This window comes from Buceros rhinoceros, unplaced genomic scaffold (genome assembly GCF_000710305.1).
Source record: "Buceros rhinoceros silvestris isolate BGI_N320 unplaced genomic scaffold, ASM71030v1 scaffold28312, whole genome shotgun sequence".
In the NCBI taxonomy this organism is placed as follows: Eukaryota; Metazoa; Chordata; class Aves; order Bucerotiformes; family Bucerotidae; genus Buceros; species Buceros rhinoceros.
The window spans coordinates 13,758-35,530 of NW_010399985.1; the positions used below are offsets into that span (position 1 = coordinate 13,758).

Genomic DNA, 21,773 nt, shown 5'->3' on the forward strand with positions numbered 1-21,773 from the left:
CTTCTGTAATCTTTCCAAAAGTAGTAATTTGGAAATTGGTTAGACTTTGAGAACAAGGACACTAAAGTCTACCACAGAACACACAGAGAACTTTGTGACTGCTGTATTTTGAAGCAGGACAGGTAGTTCACGTTCAAACAAAGTTTTCTCAGTGCCTGGGGAGGTGAGCTGTGCTGGTAAGTGCTCCAGTTTGGGTGGAAAATGTCCCGTTTCCTGCCCTCTCTCACAGCCCGTGACCTGAAGGAGCTGCGCACTTTGCATTCTGAAGGGTGGGAGAATGGAGGAACGGGCAGAGGATTCCCTTTTGTGGTACAAATGGGTTCGCGTGGAGTATGTGCGATTCACTGCCCTTACCTTTCTCATACTGCTGTTTTCAGAAAGCCCTACGGTAATGCTCTCTGCGGGCAGCTTCTCTTCTCCTTACGAGCATCTCAGCCAGCCCGAGACCAAGCGGATGGTGGAGCATTACACAGCGTACCTCAGCGACAACACGCGCCTGATTGCCAATCCTGGCCTTAAGGTATGTCCTCGGTGCTGGCGGCTGCTTTCTGCTCGTCCCATCCCTTCACCCTGGAGGGGAGTACCTGAAACTTGGAGCTCCTGATGCTTGTAGCAGTGGTTTGGAGTGGTTTTCCTGTGCCTGGGGAGATAGCCGCGGGCTCCAAGGCCCAGAATGGTGGAGTGGGGAGGGAGAAGGCTTCCTCCCCAAAACGGGGGGGAAAACATTGATTGGAATAACCGCCAGAAAAATTAAAGCTACAGTAAATTCTTAGTGGAAATATCTTTGTGTTCTTAGGCATGTCAATGAGAAATTTCTGTTCTGTGTGCAAGCAGAGCAGTGTTTACGTTTACGTGAAGTAAAGAAGCGAGCTCTAAAAGCCGCAGAGATAACGACAACAATATTTCATTATAATAAGCTTTCCCTTTGCTTGGAATGTGCCAGATCCGTCTGGTGTGAGAAGACTTTAAACAAGTAATTGAGTTTAGATGATCTCCGATCGCTCTTTAGGAAACCCCGCGAGCAGCTTATTATCTTTTCACGCCAGTCTTAGAGGAACCCTGCTAGGTCTGCCTTTGTTTTGCAGTTCTCTGTCAGAAATGAAGTAATGGCTACCAGTCACGTCACAGATGAATGGATGACACAAATGGAAATGAGTAGCCTGAACAGTTATATTGTGCGCCGTTACATAGCAACCCCCAATGGGGTGCTCCGAATTTACCCCGGTTCCCTCATGGACAAAGCATTTGATCCCACCAGGAGACAATGGTGAGTTTTTAGGGTCCTGTTATCAAAGCTCTGGATAATCTTGGAAAGCAATAAGGAAAATATTTGGTATCGATTTCATAGCCTGGGGGGTTTATGGCCGGCTATTAACTATTTAACTAGAAATGTTTTCATCGTGGCTAAAAGGCTCAGTGTAAATACAGCTGGTTAAAACCTTTATTGGTTCTAATTTCAACCCTTTTTATTTTAAGTGATAGTTTCTGTTTCGTAGCCCTGCTATGGCAGATGGGAATATAAATATTCAGAAAACGAGCATCCCTTTAGGGGTCAGCTAATTCGGGAGTGTTTTCAGCTCCTTCTGCCAGTTTTGGTTGTTGATGTGTTAGCCTTTTTGATTGTTTGTTTACATCGGGTTTCTTTGCTCATTTAAAGTAGGAATTTGCTGGCTCGACTGTGCACTATTAATTATGCACTATTGTCTGAGTTGGGAAAATATTTGTGTACATCACAAACGAGAATACATTTGTGGAGTGTGTTTTGACAGGTGGGCTTTGAAAGGAGCCACCCAGGTGCCAGCGCCAGGTCCCAACCCTCCATCTGTATAGGGAAGGCTCTGAATTGCTCCTGGCACTGGCTGTGCTGTAGCTCTCCTGACCCCTGTTTTCCCTGAAAAAAATCATTACTATAGTTACTGATTAACTTTTCTTCCTTTTAGTTGTTACTGATGTCTTTGCTGACAGATAAGATGATGGAATTTTGCTCTCTGTTTTTTGCAGTGAGATAAACAGACTGTATTCATGTTGTAAGTGATTCGAATGCACTTCTGCAACCCCATGTCTCTGTAAAAGCTCTCAAATTGTTTTCATTATTGGTTTTGGATAGGGTTTTTTGCCTTTACACTTCCCTCATTTTCTCAAACCACGGTTTTGAAAATGCCTCCCTACGCAGCATGCTGTGGTGCCTTGGTTTGTAGATAAAGCCAAACAGCAGCGGTTTGGAAAGATGGTGCAAGCAAAGCACTGGTAATAACTGGTAATAACACAGAGTTCACTCGCTTGCCCAGTGCCGACCAGACTCGTGGGTTAATACACTGGGGCAGGGAAAAGCAAAATAATAGTATTTTCATACACAAAAGTGTTTCCAGCAGTTGGGATGTTGAATAAACTTCCTTACTACAGTAGGAAGATATTTGACAGGGTTGTGGCTCATCTGATGTTGTCAGTAAGTTTTAAAGGAGATGGTAACTTGTGGTCACTTTCTGACCTATTTCTGAGCGTTATTGCAGGAATTCTCTCTATGGGATGTCAGTTCTCCTCTGTTGGCAACATCATAATTTTGCCAGCATTTGCTTTGAATTTAAGACTCAAAGTTTGAAGTTTACAGTTGCCCTCTTCACTAATGATGAGTGTTTCTTTTGGCTGCCCTCAGGTACTTGCATGCAGTGGCTAATCCAGGACTAATTACCTTTACTGGTCCTTACTTAGACGTTGGAGGGGCAGGCTACGTCGTCACGATCAGTCACACTGTCCACTCCTCCAGGTAAATGACGTTCTGGGGTTTGTGTCAAGCAAGAATGCTCTCAGTTATCATGATGGGCTTTGGCTGGAAGAAGAAACTGGGCGATAGTCCCTCTCAGCTGGTAGTCAGGTACTTTTTCATCACAACTGCTGATCTCTAAATTTCCTGATGTTACTCATGCGTCCACCTCAGAAGCTGTATGTACCAGGGGTGATGTTTGGAAGGGAATAAGAAGTGAAAGCATTTCTGGACAGGGACTTTCAGGAATTAAAAACTTGAGGAGAAGCCTTATAGACCTTCAGCTGTCCTTACAGGATTGCAGAAAACAAAACAGTGTGGAAACAGTGGCCCATGTCTTTGGGATCAAAACCTAAATGAACGTCATAACCATATTGGAAGAAGTATTTTCTTTATTAATTAGTTTCTATGGCTTAAGGAAAGGGAAATTCTAATGTATCTTCATTCAAAGGTGATCAAGAGAATCTCAGTGTCTCCTTAGTTCTCACTACAGTTACTATTGCTACCAGGAGAAGTGACAGTCTCTCTGTGAACATCTCGACAGTACTGGAATGACCCTTTCCTCTAGGACTAGACTTCTTTTGTCTCAGCTCCCTCCTGCCTAGCCCCAGCCTAAGGCTGAGGTTTGGTTTGAGAAACAGGCAGTTTAAGGAGAATAAGCTCTGCCAAGTTCAGAAATGGTAGTGACTCCTTTTATTTTTCACACGTCGTCTTTTCCAAGGCTTTTGTTGAGCGTGTACCTTCTGCCCATGCTCCACCTAAGACCCACCAGAACAAAGGTAACTTCAAACATTGGGCTGGTAAGCACAGACCACAAAGCCAGCAGAGCCTGGGACGCTGCTCTTCTACTCTTCTCAGAGACATCTCGCCTTTGTTTGGGTTTTCCCACTGCAGGACATCTGCCTGTCTTTTTTGGCAGGAGTATTATCAGGCCTAATGCCTGCGCAGTGCTTCTCACAGAGGAATTTATTTAAGGGAAATAAGCACTTTTGTAAGAGGAGAAGTGCAATTAATCAAAATTCTGATTTTTATCTAGGCAAGCGATGGTTCAGTTGGCTTTAAGAACTTAAAGCTCGTGTGGGTCATTAGAGCATGATTAAAGAGCAGTTAAACAAAGTTTGGCAGATGTGAGTGTGATTCCTGGGTAAATATGACCTCTAGAGCTTACAGTCACATGTGGTTATAATCCCCAAAGAGGTCTTAGTTAAAAAAACAAGAGAAGGGTGGGGGAGGAACCAGTTGAGTTAACAGGCAAACTGGCTTTAGAAACCGCTGCCTGGGTTTCAATAACACTATCAGCTGATCTGGAGCTGACACTTATTTCTCGTTCCCGTTTTGTGTATATCGTTTCTTTTTGTGGAGGCTGGGAGTAGAAGATTCATGTAAGAAGTTATTTAATACAGCTTGCATCATCAAACCAGAAGGATTTAGTACTTAAAAACGAAGCTTAAATATTTACAGCGCTCCTGATGGCTTTTTGACTGTTAGGACAGAGCAGTAACTCTGTGGCTTGATGCCTTGTCACAAGCAGTTAAATGTCTCTGTGCTGCTTCACTGTCATCCCTTTTCCCGTTCCTGCTCTGTGAAGTGAGTAATGGTACAAATAGATTAAGTGCAGGTTTTTAGAATCTCTATTTATAAATCTACAAATTAGATTTGACATGATCTTTGCTGTACCTCTTTAAAAGCAAACAGACTTTTCAGTCCAGTAAACAGAGTCAGTTTTATATGGAGTGGAGGTTGCCAGCAGCCTCTACTTTGTACAGTCCAGCTGTGCCGCTCAGTATCTTCTTTCTCTAAACATTTTTGTTCCTGTCTTCAGAGAGAAAATGATTTAGAAAAGTGAATTTTAAAGAGTAGTAAAGTCAAAGGTGTCTCTTTTATCATCAGCATAAGGCCCACATAGGCGCAAAACAGCTCGCCCTGTGATTTGAGGGTGAGCTGATCGTTCTCTGTCCTTCAGGGGTGAGACGCTGGTCTGGCCGGGCCCTCTTGGCGCTCAGGGAGCGAACTTTGAGCGGTGTTAGAAATGTAGGAGTGACAGGGATTGCTCAAGAGCCTCAGGTTACTGCAGTCCACAAAATATAACCACTTTCGTAACCTGCCATAATAAATATCAGTTATTTTCCTCTGTTATTGCATTAGAAGTCTTTTGTTCCAGAACCTCGGTGCTCTGCTGCCCAGTGGGGATTTGCCCTTAGCTCAAGTGCATTGATTTAGGAGGTTTTGCCAATCTGAGAAGGTGAGAATTTGCCAGGACGGGAAGTTTTGGGTAAAATGACAGCATAAGTAGAATATAATTTCTGTTTGGAGCTTTCAGCATCCAGACAGTCTCAGCCAAATGTCAAGACTGTGCTGCTGCTAGAAGAGCTCTTGCAGTTGCTTCATCGATGGTGAGGAAAGTTAAAACAATATGACTGAGCAAAAGTAGCACCTTTTAACCTTTCTAGAGCTGTAAGAAAATACACTTACGTACATTCAGGCCGAGATTGCTTTGTCAGTCCTGTATTGGTTGCTAAGGCAACGATGTATATTCCTGAACTGGTGTGTGAAAATAGGAACATGAGCACTTTTTTGGTATGGGCAAAGTACCACCACTGGCAGCAGCTCTTGCTGCCAGTGCTGGTGTGTGTCCACAGGACGCCGGGTCCTGTCCTTCCCTGAATGTTTGATGTATGGTTGCCCTGCACTGGGGGCAGATACCGAATCAGTGAAGTGATAGGGTTTTAGATGTCGCCCGGCAGCTCCACAGACAGCATCCAGTTAATGTGGATTCCTCCTGTGTAATCCCAGCCAGCACAGGTAACTGGCCTATTGGTGGGATGGGGTTTGAAGCATTTAATGTGATGCTCACTAACCAACACCTAAATATCATCTCGTTGCCCAGTGCAAGGTCACATCATCCATGGCTCTACCTTGGCCAGCTGTTTTTTCTGGTTGAAATTCATAATTGCTCCTACACTTTGGAATTCCAGGGATTTAGCGAATCATCTGTGGCAGCCTCGCACTCAGATCTGAATGCTGGGGGCTGAGCAAAAAGGAGCAGTGCTGGAGTTTGGGTGCTAGAAATGCAGGAGCTGCATCCTGCCTTCATGTGTGCGGGCAGAGAATGTTTAATCCGAATTTTTTTGCTAAATATTAAATGTCTGTAGGCAGTAGAGGGGTATGTAGGAGTCGAGGGAGAACAGCCTGTAGGGAGAAGGGTCACTTGCTGGGTGCAATCTGTTCCTGGGGCTGTCCCCTGTCTCTTCCCCATGCTGGCTGTGTAAAGTGCAGTTTATGTGGAGAGACTTCAGGAGCTGCAGCAAATAACTAATGCTGTTAAGACACCATTCTCTCCATTTACAGCTGCTGCAGCTGTTCGCTGAAACACAAACAGGGTGAATGGAGCTGTGGTGGGGAGTGTGGATTTGAGCTGGGCAGTGATGTGCCAGAGAAGCTGGTCCCCTTTTCAAGTAGAGAGTGGAGTAATTAAAATATCAATTATTAATACAGCCATGAATGCCTTTTCCCTCTTCTTCCTCCCCTTTCTGCAGCACCCAGATGTCCTCAGGACATTCGGTGGCAGTAATGGGCATTGACTTCACCCTGCGATACTTCTACAAAGTCCTCATGGACCTGCTGCCAGTGTGTAACCAAGACGGAGGAAACAAAATAAGGTGGGCAGATCCTTCCAGGCAATAATCATGTACAGCCTTTCTTCTTTATTTTTTTTTATTTAACCAGATGGTTTTAGGCGGAGTATGTAATTTTATTTAGACCTGTATGTATCTTGTATATTATCTGGAAAAATCGCGTGGTGGGGGCAGAGTTAGGCTCTGGCTTGGATCCGTAGTAACTTGATAATGTGGTTTGGACATTGTCAGTGTTTCTTTGTTTGGTTTTAAACCCTAAATTTGGGAAGGAAGTGGTTTTCTCTCATCCTCCCAGTTCTTTCCTGGTTTGGTTTGGTATTTTTAATATATTTTATGGTGTATAAAAGAAAACCCCACAGGATTTTTGGTTGGCATTCCTCCCTCCCAGCTAAAAACTGCTAATATTCAACGGGGTCAGGTGCTTTATTGTGTTTCTGCATTCCCTAAATAAGGACTTCGAAGCATAGTGTTAAACACTTTGTTAAACGATTGTAATGCAGACCTTACAGCCTCTGTGGAAATGCACGCGAGTACTAAGAGGCAATTCTCACTGTCCTGCGAGCATTCAGGGTTTTTACTGGGTCTCTGCTCAGCTGTTTTCTCTCTGCAGTCATTCTGGGGTGATTACAAGCCTACTTGCTCTCCTGTTTCCTATGGCATCTTTCAGGAAAAAGAGAAAATGTGACATCACCACATGACTTCCTAATGCAAAAGGAAAAAAAAAAACCCACCTAAAAGTTTTCATGACTCCTTTGATTACCCAAAGTTTACAATCCCCTCTATTCTGAGCCGATGGCTTTAAATGGATCTGCTCTCCCCCCACGAGCAGACGGAGGTAGAGCTGCACAGAGCAGACTGCCATGGGATTCGCAGACTTTAAAGCTGCCCAACATGTCCACCAGCCGCAGGCAGGAGCCCAGGGCAGCGGCGCAGCTGCAGGGCCCAGCCAAAGCCCCGCTGCGCGGGGGGACGCGGCTGCTGCCCTGCTGAGCTTCTCAGGAGCACTGAGTGGCCGCATTAACCTCCTCCTGTCTCCCTTCTGCAGCCACCGATTCTCTTGATCTTGGCGCAGGCTGTGGCATCCCCAGTGCCGCTTGCTCCGCTGCCTTCCCCGGCATGGTTGTCTGTGGCTATGGCAACGGGAGATGCCAAAAACATGACGGATTAAAACCTCGCAGCACACTGGTTTCTGGATAAGGGCACAGATCTGACCGACATCATCTCCCCGAGATCACACGCAAAACTAATGGGGAGAGCTGAAAAGGGAGAGGAAAGGTTGAGACAGCTGAGAATGAAACTGGAGTGATTTATCTCGCTGTTAAAATTGAATTCTGAAGCAGGAGTTCATTAAAGGGAAGTGTGAAATCTCTGTTTAATTAGTAACACAGCAGAGTAATCAACTGTTAAAGCTTTCCAAGTTCATTACGCTTTATTTATTTCTGGATCTTCCCTGATCAGACAAGACAACGCACCGAGCAGCTTTTGTTTCTGTTTGTCATCAGCTGCATTTTCCAGTCCTTGATGGTCCAGCCTTACTGTAACAGTAACAGCTCTAAAAGCTTCAGGGAAACACCCAATACCTTCTTCAAAGGCATTTTGCAGTGAATTGGTATAGTGGCCCCGTTATTGTCAAAAACAGAAGCCTTCACAACAGGAACATGTTTTATTTCGCTGTATTTCTCGAAGGCCCATGGAGGTCTAACAGGAGGCTCTGTGCTTTGTTTGCGTGGGCAGGTGCTTTATCATGGAGGACAGAGGGTACCTGGTGGCACACCCCACCCTCATCGATCCCAAAAGACACGCACCAGTGGAGCAGCAGCACATTACGCACAAGGTCCAGCTCCGTGTTTTTCTTAGCTTATTCCTACCTTTCCTTTCTAATTTCCAAGGGGGTTAAGGACTGCAGAGAAGCTGCTGTTTGTGTCTCATTTCAAATCTTACCTTTTTCACTTAGGAGCCTCTGGTAGCAAATGACATTCTGAACCACCCAAACTTCGTCAAGAAAAACCTCTGCAACAGCTTCAGTGACAGAACAGTTCAGCGGTTTTATAAATTTAATACCAGCTTAGTGGTAAGTGTGTTTTTCGGTTCTGTTTTGCTTTTGAATGTACTTTGGTCGGGTTGGGTTTCTTCTGGTGGAAAGGCAAATCCTTGCCAGGAACGGCAGAGGAGGCTGGAAGCCAGCCTTCCTTGAGGATTGGCCTCTGTCACCCTCTGTAAACACACCACCAGCGATCTGGACCGCCCCAAGTGCGCTCCCACGAGGAGGCAGCTGTCATACAAGGGGTTATGGACGTGATCGCTGGCTAGTGGAGCTTGATGCCTCCAAAGTCTCACCCAGTGTTGTGAAAATACAAGCAGGTCTCTGTCATTAGGTGAGAACTTTCCAGCAGCAGTTAGGACTTTTTGCTTTGAATCCCCTGACCTCTGGCTTCCAGCTCTGACCAGGTCACGTCCTCCTGTGCTACAGATAGTAAAGGTCTCTAATACTGTCCAAATAAACATGTTTACTGATGTCGGTGAGCATTTGCAGGGCGTCATTGGTCAGGCTGCAGTCTTTGAAGACCTGAATGCTCTGCAAGGGTCACGCAGGAGCTTCCTTTTGTGCCCAGCTGTGCTGAGAGGTCTAAGCCAGGGACTGTGGTCTCTCACTGCACTGTGAATGCTGCTTGCAGCGCCATAGACCCACCTGTGCAGGATCACTGCGGAATTATTCTAAAGATGTTAAGCTCTGTGGGAGAAGCTGCTCTTCAATACTTCTCAGTTATTACTGGCAGGAGAAGGTGGGAAATAGGTGTCAAAAATGTTTAAAGTTATATCAGAATACATTGTTTTGTGTCAGGAGGGCTTAAACATTTTCCCCATGCTTGAAATGCAAATGGAAAGTGTTTTACTGTGGAGGAAACTATAGAGGACAGAGCAAAAACTGCCTACCAGAGGGGTCACAGCCATGCAGTGCCGGGTGGGTTTTTTATAGCACGTGTGCGAGGAAGTTTTTGGCAAGTCGCGCTGGTGCCTCCCTGTTGGAGCGGAGCCGCTTTGTGGAGCTCACCGATGGCTAGCACTGCAGGGATGGGCTGGGGAGCGATGAGGAGGAGGGAGACGTAACCTGCTGTCTGTGGGATGTCAGACTCAGGGGTCCTGCCGCATCTCGTAATGTTTACAGGCTAAGTGTGGCATTTTCTATCTTCAGTTAAGTCTTTCCACCCAGAGTCACTTGGAAGCAAAACAATTTTATTTGTGAAGGCAACACTCCCGTGCCTTTGTGCTCCCTTGGCTCTGTAGCTTCCGTGAAAGGGGGAAAGTCTTCAGCTCCCTGAAACGAGATTTCTTGCTAAACCATCAAGGCTGTCTGTTTTTGTAGGGTGATCTGACAAACCTTGTGCATGGCAGCCACTGCTCCAAGTACCGGCTGACGAGAATCCCGGGCACCAATGCCTTTGTGGGGATTGTCAATGAGACCTGCGACTCCCTGGCTTTCTGCGCCTGCAGCATGGTGGACAGGCTCTGCCTCAACTGCCACAGGTGAGCAGGACATCGGACATGAACAGGCTGGTCGGGACATGTACTTCCCTGTTTCTTCATTCCAGGTTTCTAAAATCACATGAAATGAGATGAAAACATGCAGGGCAAAACTGAAGTGAAAACAAAAGTTAGCCTGTACTGTTTGTACAAGGAACGGTGACAGCCCACTGCTAGTTCTCTGCTCTATTGTCAGTGTGCTAAAACACAGCGTAATTTGTTCTTCACCTGTTTGGGTAGATCATGTAAAAAGACCACAGGAGATTCAGTTTCACCGGGGCAGTTACCTGTGGGTCAGGCCCTTTGTTCTGGTGTATTAATACCCTTGATTTCCGTAGAATCACAGAATCACTGGGTTGGAGACCTTTAAGATCGAGTCCCCCCGTTCCCCAGCACTGCCAGGTCCCCACTGACCACCGTCCCTCAGCACCACCTCCACACGGCTGGGAAACCCCTCCAGGGATGGGGACTCCACCACTGCCCTGGGCAGCCTGCGACATGCCTGCACAACCCCAACGGGACAGAAATGGCTCTTCAGGGACAACCTCAACCTCCTCTGGTGCAACTGGAGGCTGGTTCCTCTCATCCTGTCGCTTGTTCCTAGGGAGAAGAGACCGACCCCCACCTTGCTCCACCTTCCTGTCAGGGAGTTGTGGAGAGCAAGGAGGTCTCCCCTCAGCCTGTTTTTCTCCAGGATCAACCCTCTTCCCAGTCCCTCAGGCACTCCAAGTCAGACTTTATGTGCACTTTGTATTTTCTGTGGATTGATGTAGTTTTTCATTGAGAGGATCCTGCTGCTTGCAGGAGATTTTGCCTACACCAGCATCATTAAGTGTTTGTTGCGCTGCTAAGAAGGGTACTTGCAGCTAGATCTGACGCTTCTCTGATTGCTTGTTAAATTTTGGGAGGTGGGTAACAGATGAGAGAGACTCTGTTCTGTATTGTCCTCGGTCCCAGACTAGAGCGATCCCTGTGTCCCTGGGGGAAGGAGAAGGGTTATGAACAGCTTTCTCCATGGAGAGCTGCTCTTACGGAGCTGGACTGGGGGGTTAAAATCATGGTGCATCATCTGATGTGTTTTCTGTGTGTTTTCTACACCTGCAGAATGGAACAGAACGAGTGTGAGTGCCCCTGTGAGTGCCCACTGGAGGTAAACGAGTGTACTGGCAACCTGACCAATGCCGAGAGCAGGTGAGAAGCACAGAATCACAGGATGGTTTGGGCTCAAAGGGACCCTAAGGATCGTCCAGTTCCACCCCCTGCCATGGGCAGGGACACCTTCCACTAGAGCAGGTTGCTCCAAGCCCCGTCCAACCTTGAAAATAAACTTCCTCTGGTGGAACAGCATGTGACAAAAGTTCATTAACAAAATTACCTGTTTGTTTGTGCTAACTTACAGGTGATGCAGGATAGAATAGATGGTGGGTTTAGCTTAACTGAGCAGATGATAAGTAATAGGTAAAAATGATGGTTTTCATTGATTGTGTTTGACTACTTTTATAATACAAGTCTTTACCTTTTGCCCCAATATAGGAATCCGAGTTGTGAGGTTCATCAGGAGCCGATGACGTTCACAGCGATTGATCCGAGCCTGCAGGATGCCCTCCCACAGTGTATTAACACCCAGTGCAACCAGAGGACAGAGAGCGGGTAAAGCTGCCTTCTCCATCCTCCAGATACACTGTGGTCTTGAAATAATTCCGTGAAAATAGCTCTGCCTTATGTGTTTTAAAGAAAAGACGGGGAGGGGGAGGATGATGATGCCAGAATGGGGTGACAACATGATGCTGCAGTGCAGAAACAGAAGACCTGAGTATTCCCGTTTGAGTCTGTATCACCATGACTAGCAAACAGCCAGCTCTCCTGTCACACGCTGGGACTCTGTGAGCTGAGGGATATGCAAGTGGAAGATTTTCTGTTGAAAGGACCATGACTTCTTTCTTTCAGCAAAATGGATAGTGCTGCTGTCGGCCTTCTGGAGAAACGTGTGGGCTGAAGGGTTCGCAGAAAGCCAACAGGATGGCAGCTGCCTCTCAGCTCCTACCTTCCAGCTTCTCTCTTCTGCACCTGGCATTACATAGAGAAGGTTGAGGGCTTGGTTTTTGCTAATTACAGGTCTCCAGGGAACTGAGATTGCTAGAACATACCAGACTTCCTGAATCTCTCTTCCCTCAAAGGGCTGCAGTAAAAGGGTGGAACCGCACCATGCTGAGAAATGTCTTATTGGAGGAGATACAAGTACAAAGTTCTCCCTATGTTCAGGCTGGGTGATGGAGGAAAAAAACAAAGCAAACAGGCTGGGAAGATGCAGCTTCCCTGTATAACTTCCTTGAGCATTTTAATGAGGTTTTGTGACCAAACATGATGTACGTGAGGGCTTACAGATGATTTTGGCCTCCCTCTGTCTTGCAATTCTAAACTAGGCTGAGCTGTGCCGAACAAGAAGTGTTGAACTTGAAAGTATATCTGGTCATATTCTGGTTTGAATTTCCAGGGATTGCTTTGGTGTGTTGGACTGCGAGTGGTGTATGGTGGACAGTGATGGAAAGACCCATCTGGACAAGTCCTATTGTGCCCCTCAGAAGGAATGTTTTGGTGGCATTGTGGGAGCGAAGAGCCCATATGTGGATGACTTGGGAGCAATAGGTAACTGCCTTTCTGAGCATATGCTGCATTTATCGGTATTCAGTAACAGCCACTTTAGTGTCCAAGCACGCTTCATGTAACGTGTTTATCTCTTATGCTGAGGTAATCAGCATGAACAGTGCATCAAGCAGTAAGGGAGCAGCGTCAGTCTTGTTGTGGGTATTAATTTTTTTCAAATATTGATGTGTAGGTTATACATTCCTGTCTGTAAGATCACAGAATCATTTGATTGGAAGAGCCCTTTCAGCAACTCGAGTCCCCCAGTTCTCCCAGCACTGCCAGGTCCCCACTGACCCCTGTCCCTCAGTGCCACCTCCACACGGCTGGGAAACCCCTCCAGGGATGGGGACTCCACCACTGCCCTGGGCAGCCTGCGACACGCCTGCACAACCCCAACGGGACAGAAATGGCTCCTCAGGGACAACCTCAACCTCCCCTGGAACAACTGGAGACCGGTTCCTCTCATCCTGTCGCTTGTTCCTGGGGAGCAGAGACCAACCCCCACCTTGCTCCAGGCTCAACCCCCCCAGGTCCCTCAGCCGCTCCTCAGCGCATTGTGCTCCAGACCCTGCCCCAGCTCTGTTGCCCTTCTCTGGACACGCTCCAGCACCTCAATGTCCTTCTGGCAGTGAGGGGCCAAAACTGGACACAGTATTCAAGATGTGCCCTTCTCGCGACACGCGCCAGCACCTCAATGGCCTTCGGGCAGTGAGGGGCCAAAACTGGACACAGTATTCAAGATGTGTCCTCTCTGGATTTCTTCTCATCTTCAAAGCGTGCTATCGGGCGTGTGAACAGTTGAGCACCTCGAAAGCCTTCAAGGTCTCTAATCTTCAGAGATGCTGATTTAAACCTTTGTGCGGAGCATTAATGTGTTTTTTCCTGTCTGTTCTGTCCCCTTTGATGCAGGAGATGAGGTGATCACTCTGAACATGATCAAAAGCGCACCCGTCGGCCCAGTGGCTGGAGGCATTATGGGCTGCATTATGGTACTTGTCCTAGCAGTGTATGCTTATCGCCACCAGATACACCGGAGGAGTCACCAGCACATGTCACCTTTGGCTGCCCAGGGTGAGCTGATAACTTTTGAGAGAGAAATAATAGGGTGGGAATTTAAAAACTAAAAGAAACAACACAACAAAAAAACAAACAAAAAACCCAAAATGTCTTTTCTTGGTTTTGTTTGCTTCACCCCATTTTATTTCCCTTTGGCCAACCCCTGTAGCAGTCGGGTGTCGCCCAGGGTGCTGGTGTGTTGCTGCCCTCTCCTGGGTGCAGCCAGACCTGCTGCTGCCTGAGGAGACTGCCCAAAAACACAACACGCAGTTCTTGGTGCATTTTCTAGAGCCCAAACGATAAGCCCAGCTTGGCAGCTTTCTGGACCATGTTCCTCTCGGGGGAGGTGGGTGTATCATATTCCCAGGATCCCTGGCTCCATTTATCTTGGAAAAAGAGCCCACTAAGCTCAGACTCCGTCTCTTCACATGGTGACACAAAGTGCTGCCACTGTATTACCAGGGCGACAGCCATTAGTAAGATGATCCAAAATTTTTCTCTTAACAGTTGCATTTTTCTGTTTGTTATGGTGTGTAGAAATGTCAGTGCGTATGTCGAACCTGGAGAATGATAGGGACGAGCGAGATGATGACAGTCACGAAGACAGGGGAATCAGTAAGTACCAAATCACTTTGCTGTAAAATAATTGTTAGATTAAATGAGCCATTTGTTTTCTTACTACACTTGTACTTTTTCACCATCAGTAAAAATGGCACTTGGGGTGTGATACTGGTGTCCTGTTCCGGTGCACCCGAACTCTGGGAGAGCTCCAGAGTCAGACCAGATCCCCATCTCCGCACCCTCACTAGAACAGAACTAAAACAATATTTGAAACTGTGTCAACACTCAAAGATTGAAAAATAAGCGCATCTGATTTTCGTGGCTTGTACTTCCTGCTTCTCCTTTTGAGTTTCATTTTGAGCCGGCGCTCAGTGCTGCCATGGGTTCTTTAGCACTGGCACACAGTAATTCTGACTTCCATTAATCTAAGCAGATGAGGTGAATGAGTTTGGGTCTTAATCTATTCCACTTCTAAAACCATCTGTGTACTCCTACTCCTCTGTTGCTTCACAGTGATCTTAAAAGAAGTAGTATTAGAGGAGAATTGGTTCACAGAAGGCCCTTTCCCCCATGCCTGATCTGTCCCACCAATACAATTCAGTACAAGCACTTTCTTCAAAACCGGTTCTGTTTCTTTCTCTTTCCCAGTTAGTAACACTCGATTTATAGCAGCGGTGATAGAGCGGCATGCTCACAGCCCCGAACGCAGACGCCGGTACTGGGGGCGATCAGGAACAGAGAGTGACCATGGTAAGACCTTGAATCCCTGCCCCAGCCCCAGGTTCATGATTGTGCTTACTCAGTTTCCTCCAGATGTCTGGCATGTTGCAGATGAGGCTGCCAAACCCACACCACACCAAACACCTTTGCTCCTTATTGCTTCACAGTTAACAGTTGGACACCCTTCAGCAGATGGTGGTGTCCAGCGAGGGAACTGGTTTTGGCAGAGTGGTAGCACAGCAGCAGCCGGCTTCACTGGGTGACCAGAATTCAGCCCAGCACAAATGATGCCACATCTACCACACTCTTTTTTCATCACCAACAGTCTCAATGTTCAGCTGAGATAATGGACTTGTCCTGCTGTTCAGGTTCAGGATATTTTGAGAGATCTCTCGTGCCCTGAGACTGAGTCCTCTTAAATCTGGAAAGCTGTCAGGAGAGTGTAATGCTGTTTACTTCAGGAGGAGGCTTAAATTAATTACAAATTCAGAGGAGGGTTAGACAAGGCAGTCTGCCAGAGCTGCCGGCTCTAGCAGTGTGTCGGAGTGTATGTTACAGCAAACCTGTTAAGTTATTAAGACAGTGGTTGCACTACCAGGATTGCTGAGGGACAGGAAATCTGGAGGGCGAAGCCTTGAAATGTGGGTGAACAGATGTCCAAGAGACAATCTTGCTCTAGGAGGAATTACCCTGGATTTGGGGCCAGATTACCTGTGCTGAGGCAGATTTGCCAGACTAATGCACCTTTTGCTCCATTTCTTCATCGAATCCTTCCCCTCTTCCTAGCCGGGGTTGGCAGGGTGACGGGTTACCTACTCCTGAAATGTGTGCTTCTAGGCTTAGTTCCTGTAATTCCAGCTTCTTGAGAGGGCTGTGCCCAGTCATCGTCCCCAATTCCCCTCTGTCAGCTGGAAACCATGGCACAGGCCATGGGAAATGAGAAGCAGCTTTGGGTAACGAGCCTGGGATTTTTAACCTGCTTCTTTCAGGTGTCTCAGGCTGAAAACCTGGCCAAGAAGCTCAGAAGTACCAGGGGATTTTCAGGTGTTAACCAAGGTTTTTTGAGGATTATTTTTCTAAGTAAAGCAAGATTTTTTTTCCTTTTAAAGTTTGTATTTGTGCATTTAGAAATATTGAGGTGGTTTTGTTTGTACTGCAAACCAGTTTTGAGTAGCCAATAGCTGGTTTCAGTAGTAAATCTCATGGGAACTACTAGCTTCAAAGGAGAGGTGTGCTTTGGTAGGAACGGACGTGACAGTAGTGGATCCCCCCCTATTTCTTGTCTTTTCATAAAAATCCAAGTAATATCTTACAGATACCACCCCAAAACACCTCTGCTCCATTCCAGTTTTAAAATGGGTGCCAGCAATTATACTGCAACAGGCTGTTGAGCGCCAGGTTAGGTTTTTGCTGGTAGAGACCACAGGCCCTCAAAGTTTGTAAACAAAGACAGTGACAGGGACAGGATCCATTGTGGACTCACAGGAGTGGGTGGGTTGTTTGGGGTTTTTTCTATTAATTAAAGAAGATGAATTGTTCTATCCTGTATAAAGCACCAGTGGTGCCTGATTCCCCAAAGGGTGCATCAGTCAGCACTGAGGAGTATTGACCTTTTAGTCTCAGTCCCGCCAATTTATTTTCTAGGCTACAGCACCATGAGCCCTCAGGAAGACAGCGAAAACCCTCCGTGCAACAACGACCCATTGTCGGCCGGTGTCGACGTTGGAAACCACGACGAAGACTTAGACCTGGACACGCCGCCCCAGACCGCTGCCCTGCTGAGTCACAAGTTTCACCACTACCGGTTACACCACCCAACCCTTCACCACAGCCACCACTTACAGGCTGCGGTCACGGTACACACTGTGGATGCAGAATGCTAATGAACAACCATGAAAGGAACCGTGACTCGTGAACAACTTTCCATGCGGCAACGGGCACGGCTTTGTTTCGGTGCTTTTCACCAGAAGCCATTTAACTAACTTCCTGAACGAACTGTTAGGCAGAAAAGCGTTACGGTTTTATAAGCGTGAGGTTGGCTCTGAGGCAGAAGGGAAACGCGCTTGAGGAATGGACCTGCCAAAACATTGACTAAAGTGGAGCAGGAGACGTGTTAGACCTCCAGAAACAGGGACGCGAGTTTATACAGCAGCCGAAGCTTTGGAAGCCCTGTTGCGCTGAGCCAAGGGGAGAGCGAGCAAGCTTGAGAGAGCCAGTGATGATTTGGTTTCCTTAACTGGAAGAGCAGAAATCCGTGCGGCTGAAGGCTAAGAGTGCCAGATGGAGGGAGGCGGGGGAAGGCTGGCAGTTTCTCTGCCGTTTTGTTTTGCGCGTAGGAAGTTCACTGCTCCGACAATTGCTGTGTGGAACCTGGGACAATGCATCTCCAGATTTTTAAGTAAAGGATTATTTTTCTACTATTTATTGAACTTGAAACTTTGGGGGGAGGGAGGGGAGAAAACACGTTAGTGATTCTCAACAGCTACCACGTACATTCTGTGACAGTGAAGTGGTTCTTCCAAGGAAGATGTCTGTTTCTTATTAGCCAAGACTCATCCACTGCCCCGCTCTGCGAAAGGGAAAATGAAGAAGTCGTTCCGGCCGTGTTTACAGTGTGAATGCTTTCTTTTCCACAGCGGTTTTCTGTAAATACTATACCCTGATTTGTAATACACTATTTTCTCCCTGTTTGCAGAGGAGAAATCCTGTACTCCGTTACTAAAATCCTGAGAATTCTGCCCATTAACCTCTCCATCTATACCTCTTCGACCATCCTTCAAGTGTTCCCGTGTGGAAGTGATAAAGCATTTATTTAGCACTGGTTACCGGTTAATTCCAAATGAAATCTGTGCCATCCTTCTGTTTCCTCAGGACACTGTCAGGATCAGAAGCAGGGATAAACCAGCGTTTTGTAAAACTTGGGTTACTGTGGAAGAGATCTTCTGGAAATCATGATTCTAAGCTGCTGCTGCTGTTTGTCTGGAATTGGACATAGCTTGGTATTCCAACGAAGATCAAAGCCTGCAACACAGGGCAACGTGATTATAAATTAGTTTTAAATTGCAGTGTTGTATTTTAGATTCACATTTTGTGATTACGATATAAAAACGTTCTTGCACTGTGCATATGATAAACATCCATTTATATGTAGGGTTTTTTAAAAATCACTTGTTTTAATTAATATGGTACTTAATACTGTATTATGTAAAAAAATCGGTTCTTAAACAGTACGGTAAAATAACTGTATGTGTGCTATCAGGATACCCCTTTATACTATGTATAAAATGAAAATCTCTAGTGAAATAAACTGTATATAACATATAGTTCTGTGGGAAACTGGCTGGATGGAAATGATTCTCTCTTGGTTTCCTTGAATTTTGTGGCCTAAACATTCGGTCAGGTCCCTGTAGCATTTCTCCACAACCTTGAACGAGCCAAACTTTACACGTAAATGACGGTATTGGCAGATGTTTTAAAGCTTTTTTTTTTCACCCTCGTCAGTTGGGAAATGAACATTTCTGGAAGCAGAATTCTTAAGCATGAAGGGAAAATACTTTTCAGCATTAGAACTGTTCAACTCCATGTAAGTTTTAGTAACAGTTTAACATTAAACCAGGTGCTCTGTTGATGTCTTGGTCCTATAGAACTCATACAGGTGTTCTCACTAAAATTCAGAGGTAAATCCGTTTTGCAGTTCTAGGACTTTATTTGTTCCATCCTGTAAACGTAACATTGAAGCTGGAATTCAGCCGTGTTACCGCATGACAGAAGTGTCTCTGGAAGTTCTCGACTGAAATTTGAGTTGCTGTTTGTCCATCTGAAGGAATCTCGCTGTGCAGCAGTTCTTGAACTTGTGTATTTGCTCCCTGGTTGTAGCTTTTTGTGCAACCAACATTAGAACAGTTTCCTTGCAAATAAAACCCTGTGAACAGAAATAAAGAGCACACCGCCTGCACAACCTGCACTTGCCTGCTCTGGTGCTGTGTCAGTTTAAACCAGGTAAGGCCATGGAGCACATCTATCAACCCCCATTACCTTTAAAAGCTTTTGCAGCACTGCCCCTCACTGCTGCGACATCACTTTTGTTCCAGGATGTACAAACGGGCTCTGGACGACCTTGCTTAGGCTCGAAGCAATGAGAAGAGCCAAGACTCTTGCTATTAATGAGTAATCCTGGGAAAAACACAGACATAGAGGTGTGCCAGGTCACAGCTTTCAGCACGGACAGCTAACCTTGGTGCAGCAGCAGTAAATGTAATGCTGGTAAAGACACTATTGTTCATTTAAAACAAAACCTGGTGTCGGATGTGATCGAGGCTCCTAAGGAGCCGCATGATAGCTCTGCGTTTTTAGTGCCTGTGTTGCTGCCACGGCCTTCCCTCCCCATTATTAGTTTACTGTGTTGACTGAGGAGCACAATCGTAAAGCGAGCAGTTGGACTCACGCCCTGTATCCCCCTTACCTGTAACTGAGAGATGTGATGGCCATTAATTCTCCACGTGTTTCATTTTTGAAACAGTTGTATTCATTTCCCACAGGTTTTCTTCCATTCTGCCAGAAGAAATGCTTTTGAAATGAAAGTGAGCGTTGCCTTTGGTTTGTGTTCACTAACATTGGAGTGACTCGGTGCTTTCAGTACTTGAACACTGTGAGGTGAGATGTTTGTTCCTGTACCTGTAGCAGGTCGTCTGCGCCAGGAACCCAGCTGGCCTGCCCAGAGAGAGACACTCCTCACCTGTTCAGCATCTATTGCTTAAAAATTAATCGAGACAATTTTCTTACTTGGTTATGCTCGATAAAAAATGTGATTTGGAAACAAGAGTATGTTACAGTTTGCCCAGTAACGTTTTATAAGGCCACTTAAGCCATGAAGTGTTATCTATACCCTTGCCCTTGGCAATGAGAGAGAAGACAGATGAGAATTCATGAGACGTTCACGTGTGCAGAGGTAGTTCTGACTATCACTGGTCAAAATGAGGTCTGGACCTTTTGAAGGCTTTATTCTGTAAAGTGACCCAGAAATGGTGATGAGGGTAGAAAGTGTATTTGTTAAAGCACAAATTATGGTAGTGAGCTGGCAGCAAATGTGGAAAACAGGGAAAAAATAGGGTACGGAAGTGCTGGATCCAGTTAAGGGAGCACAGGTAATCCAGAAGGCTGCACGCAAGCACAAAGACGAACGTGCAGCGTCCATAGCTCTGAGCCACCAGTTGTTTTTAAAAGAGAACAGCTAGGTCTGGGGTTTTCAAAGGAGCCTGCACGAGGCTTTCGGTGGTGTTTGGAATATTAATTCCTACAGCAGTTAATTGGGTAACTCTTGGGTTGTTCCGCTGCACAATCCCCAGCTTTGCCACGGACCCAAACTACGATAAAGCAATATAAGGGCCACAGAGAATTTCTTACTCCTCTGCAGCACTTCTGCGTGATGAGAGGTAATTATTTTCTCTACTTTATGTGCTCTGAACTGAGTCACGGAAGGACCTTGGCCCAGAAGGGCTTACGTTCCTCAAGCCAGGACTGCAGTGGAATTCAGACGCTGGAGCCTGGGACTGAAGTCCTCCAAGCCTTGTTAGCTAAGTGCCAAACAGAACCGCTGTGTTTGCCAGCGCCTGTGTGGAGACACTGCCAGTCTTACCTTCCTCGAAGAAGAGCCTGGTGCTCTGCACCATTCGTACCGTCTGCTGTGGACTGTGCTTTTTGCAGTTGAGGTATGCAGGTCCCGGGAACCCTGCGGAGCCTAAAGTGGCAGGAATTCAGAGCATGGCCAACACTGTGTGTGAAGAGGAGTTTCCAAAGTGACTTCCTGACAGTGCTCGGCAGCCTGCACTGGAACACGCGCTTACCGGTTGCCTGCACCATTCCAGGCAAAGGTGTAATCACGTCTACCTCTCCTCTGCAAACTTCTAGTAAGATTTTCTGTAAACAGTAGACCTAATAATATATTTAAGGGGAAATAAGTATCTTGAGTTTCCTTCAGTCAGATCTCCTCGGTTTAACCAAGGGTTTTGTTGTAATGCAGCAAAACTCTGTGCCCAACAGAAAGTGGCAGTGGATACCGGTGAGTAAAACAATGGCCTGAGCAGGAGAGAAGCACAAATTTGATGGCAGAGGTGGAACATGTGTTAGATCTGGAAGCTTCACCTTCAGCTCACGGTGGCCTCTCCCAAATAATGTAGAAGAAAATTACGGTTGTTATCCCTAGACTGGTTTTGTTAAGTGGTAGTAAGAGATGGTTCTTCTCTCATTTGCCTGACCAACGTAGTGGCCTTCTAACGGTGAAGTGACTGCCTTGGTGGGCAGAGGAAGAGCTGTGGATGTCATCTGGACTTCTGTAAAGCCTGTGACATGGTCCCCCACAACATCCTTCTCTCTAAACTGGAGAGATGCAGATTTCATAGGTGGTGGATGATTTGGTGGGTAACGAATTGGTTGGATGATTGCATCCAGAGGGTAGTGGTCAAATGGCTTGATGTCCAGATGGAGGTGGGTGACAAATGGTGTCTCTTAGGGGGCCATACTGGGACCAGTGTTGTTTAATAACTATCAATGACATAATGAGACCAAGTGCACCCTCAGCAAGTTTGCAGATGTCACCAAGGGGAGTGGTACAGTAGACACGCCTGGAGGACAGGATTCATCCAGAGGGATCTGGACAAGCTGGAGAAGTGGGTTTGTGTGAACCTCATGAGGTTCAGTAAGGCCAAGTGCAAGGTCCTGCACCTGGGTCACAGCAATCCCCAGTGTCAGCACGGGCTGGGGATGAAGGGCTGGAGAGCAGCCCTGCAGAGAAGGACTTGGGGGTGCTGGTGGGTGAAAAGCTCAACGTGACCCAGCAATGTGAGCTCACAGCCCAGAAGCCCCTCGTGTGCTGG

General features: G+C 46.5%; 1 protein-coding gene across 1 annotated transcript in view; it reads left to right on the forward strand.

Annotated features, from left to right (window-relative positions):
• Positions 1 to 16,840, forward strand: part of CACHD1 (cache domain containing 1) — a 30,174-nt gene extending 13,334 nt beyond the window's left edge. Inside the window, exons 9-22 of the mRNA XM_010131696.1 lie at positions 378 to 520; positions 1,086 to 1,267; positions 2,654 to 2,764; positions 6,298 to 6,420; positions 8,131 to 8,230; positions 8,351 to 8,467; positions 9,761 to 9,921; positions 11,023 to 11,109; positions 11,452 to 11,568; positions 12,413 to 12,564; positions 13,474 to 13,635; positions 14,158 to 14,235; positions 14,830 to 14,931; positions 16,546 to 16,840. Of these exons, the coding sequence (XP_010129998.1) occupies positions 378 to 520; positions 1,086 to 1,267; positions 2,654 to 2,764; positions 6,298 to 6,420; positions 8,131 to 8,230; positions 8,351 to 8,467; positions 9,761 to 9,921; positions 11,023 to 11,109; positions 11,452 to 11,568; positions 12,413 to 12,564; positions 13,474 to 13,635; positions 14,158 to 14,235; positions 14,830 to 14,931; positions 16,546 to 16,784 (1,874 nt within the window). The 3' untranslated portion in view covers positions 16,785 to 16,840. The remainder of the gene's footprint in view (positions 1 to 377; positions 521 to 1,085; positions 1,268 to 2,653; positions 2,765 to 6,297; positions 6,421 to 8,130; positions 8,231 to 8,350; positions 8,468 to 9,760; positions 9,922 to 11,022; positions 11,110 to 11,451; positions 11,569 to 12,412; positions 12,565 to 13,473; positions 13,636 to 14,157; positions 14,236 to 14,829; positions 14,932 to 16,545) is intronic.
• The last annotated feature ends 4,933 nt before the right edge of the window (positions 16,841 to 21,773 follow it).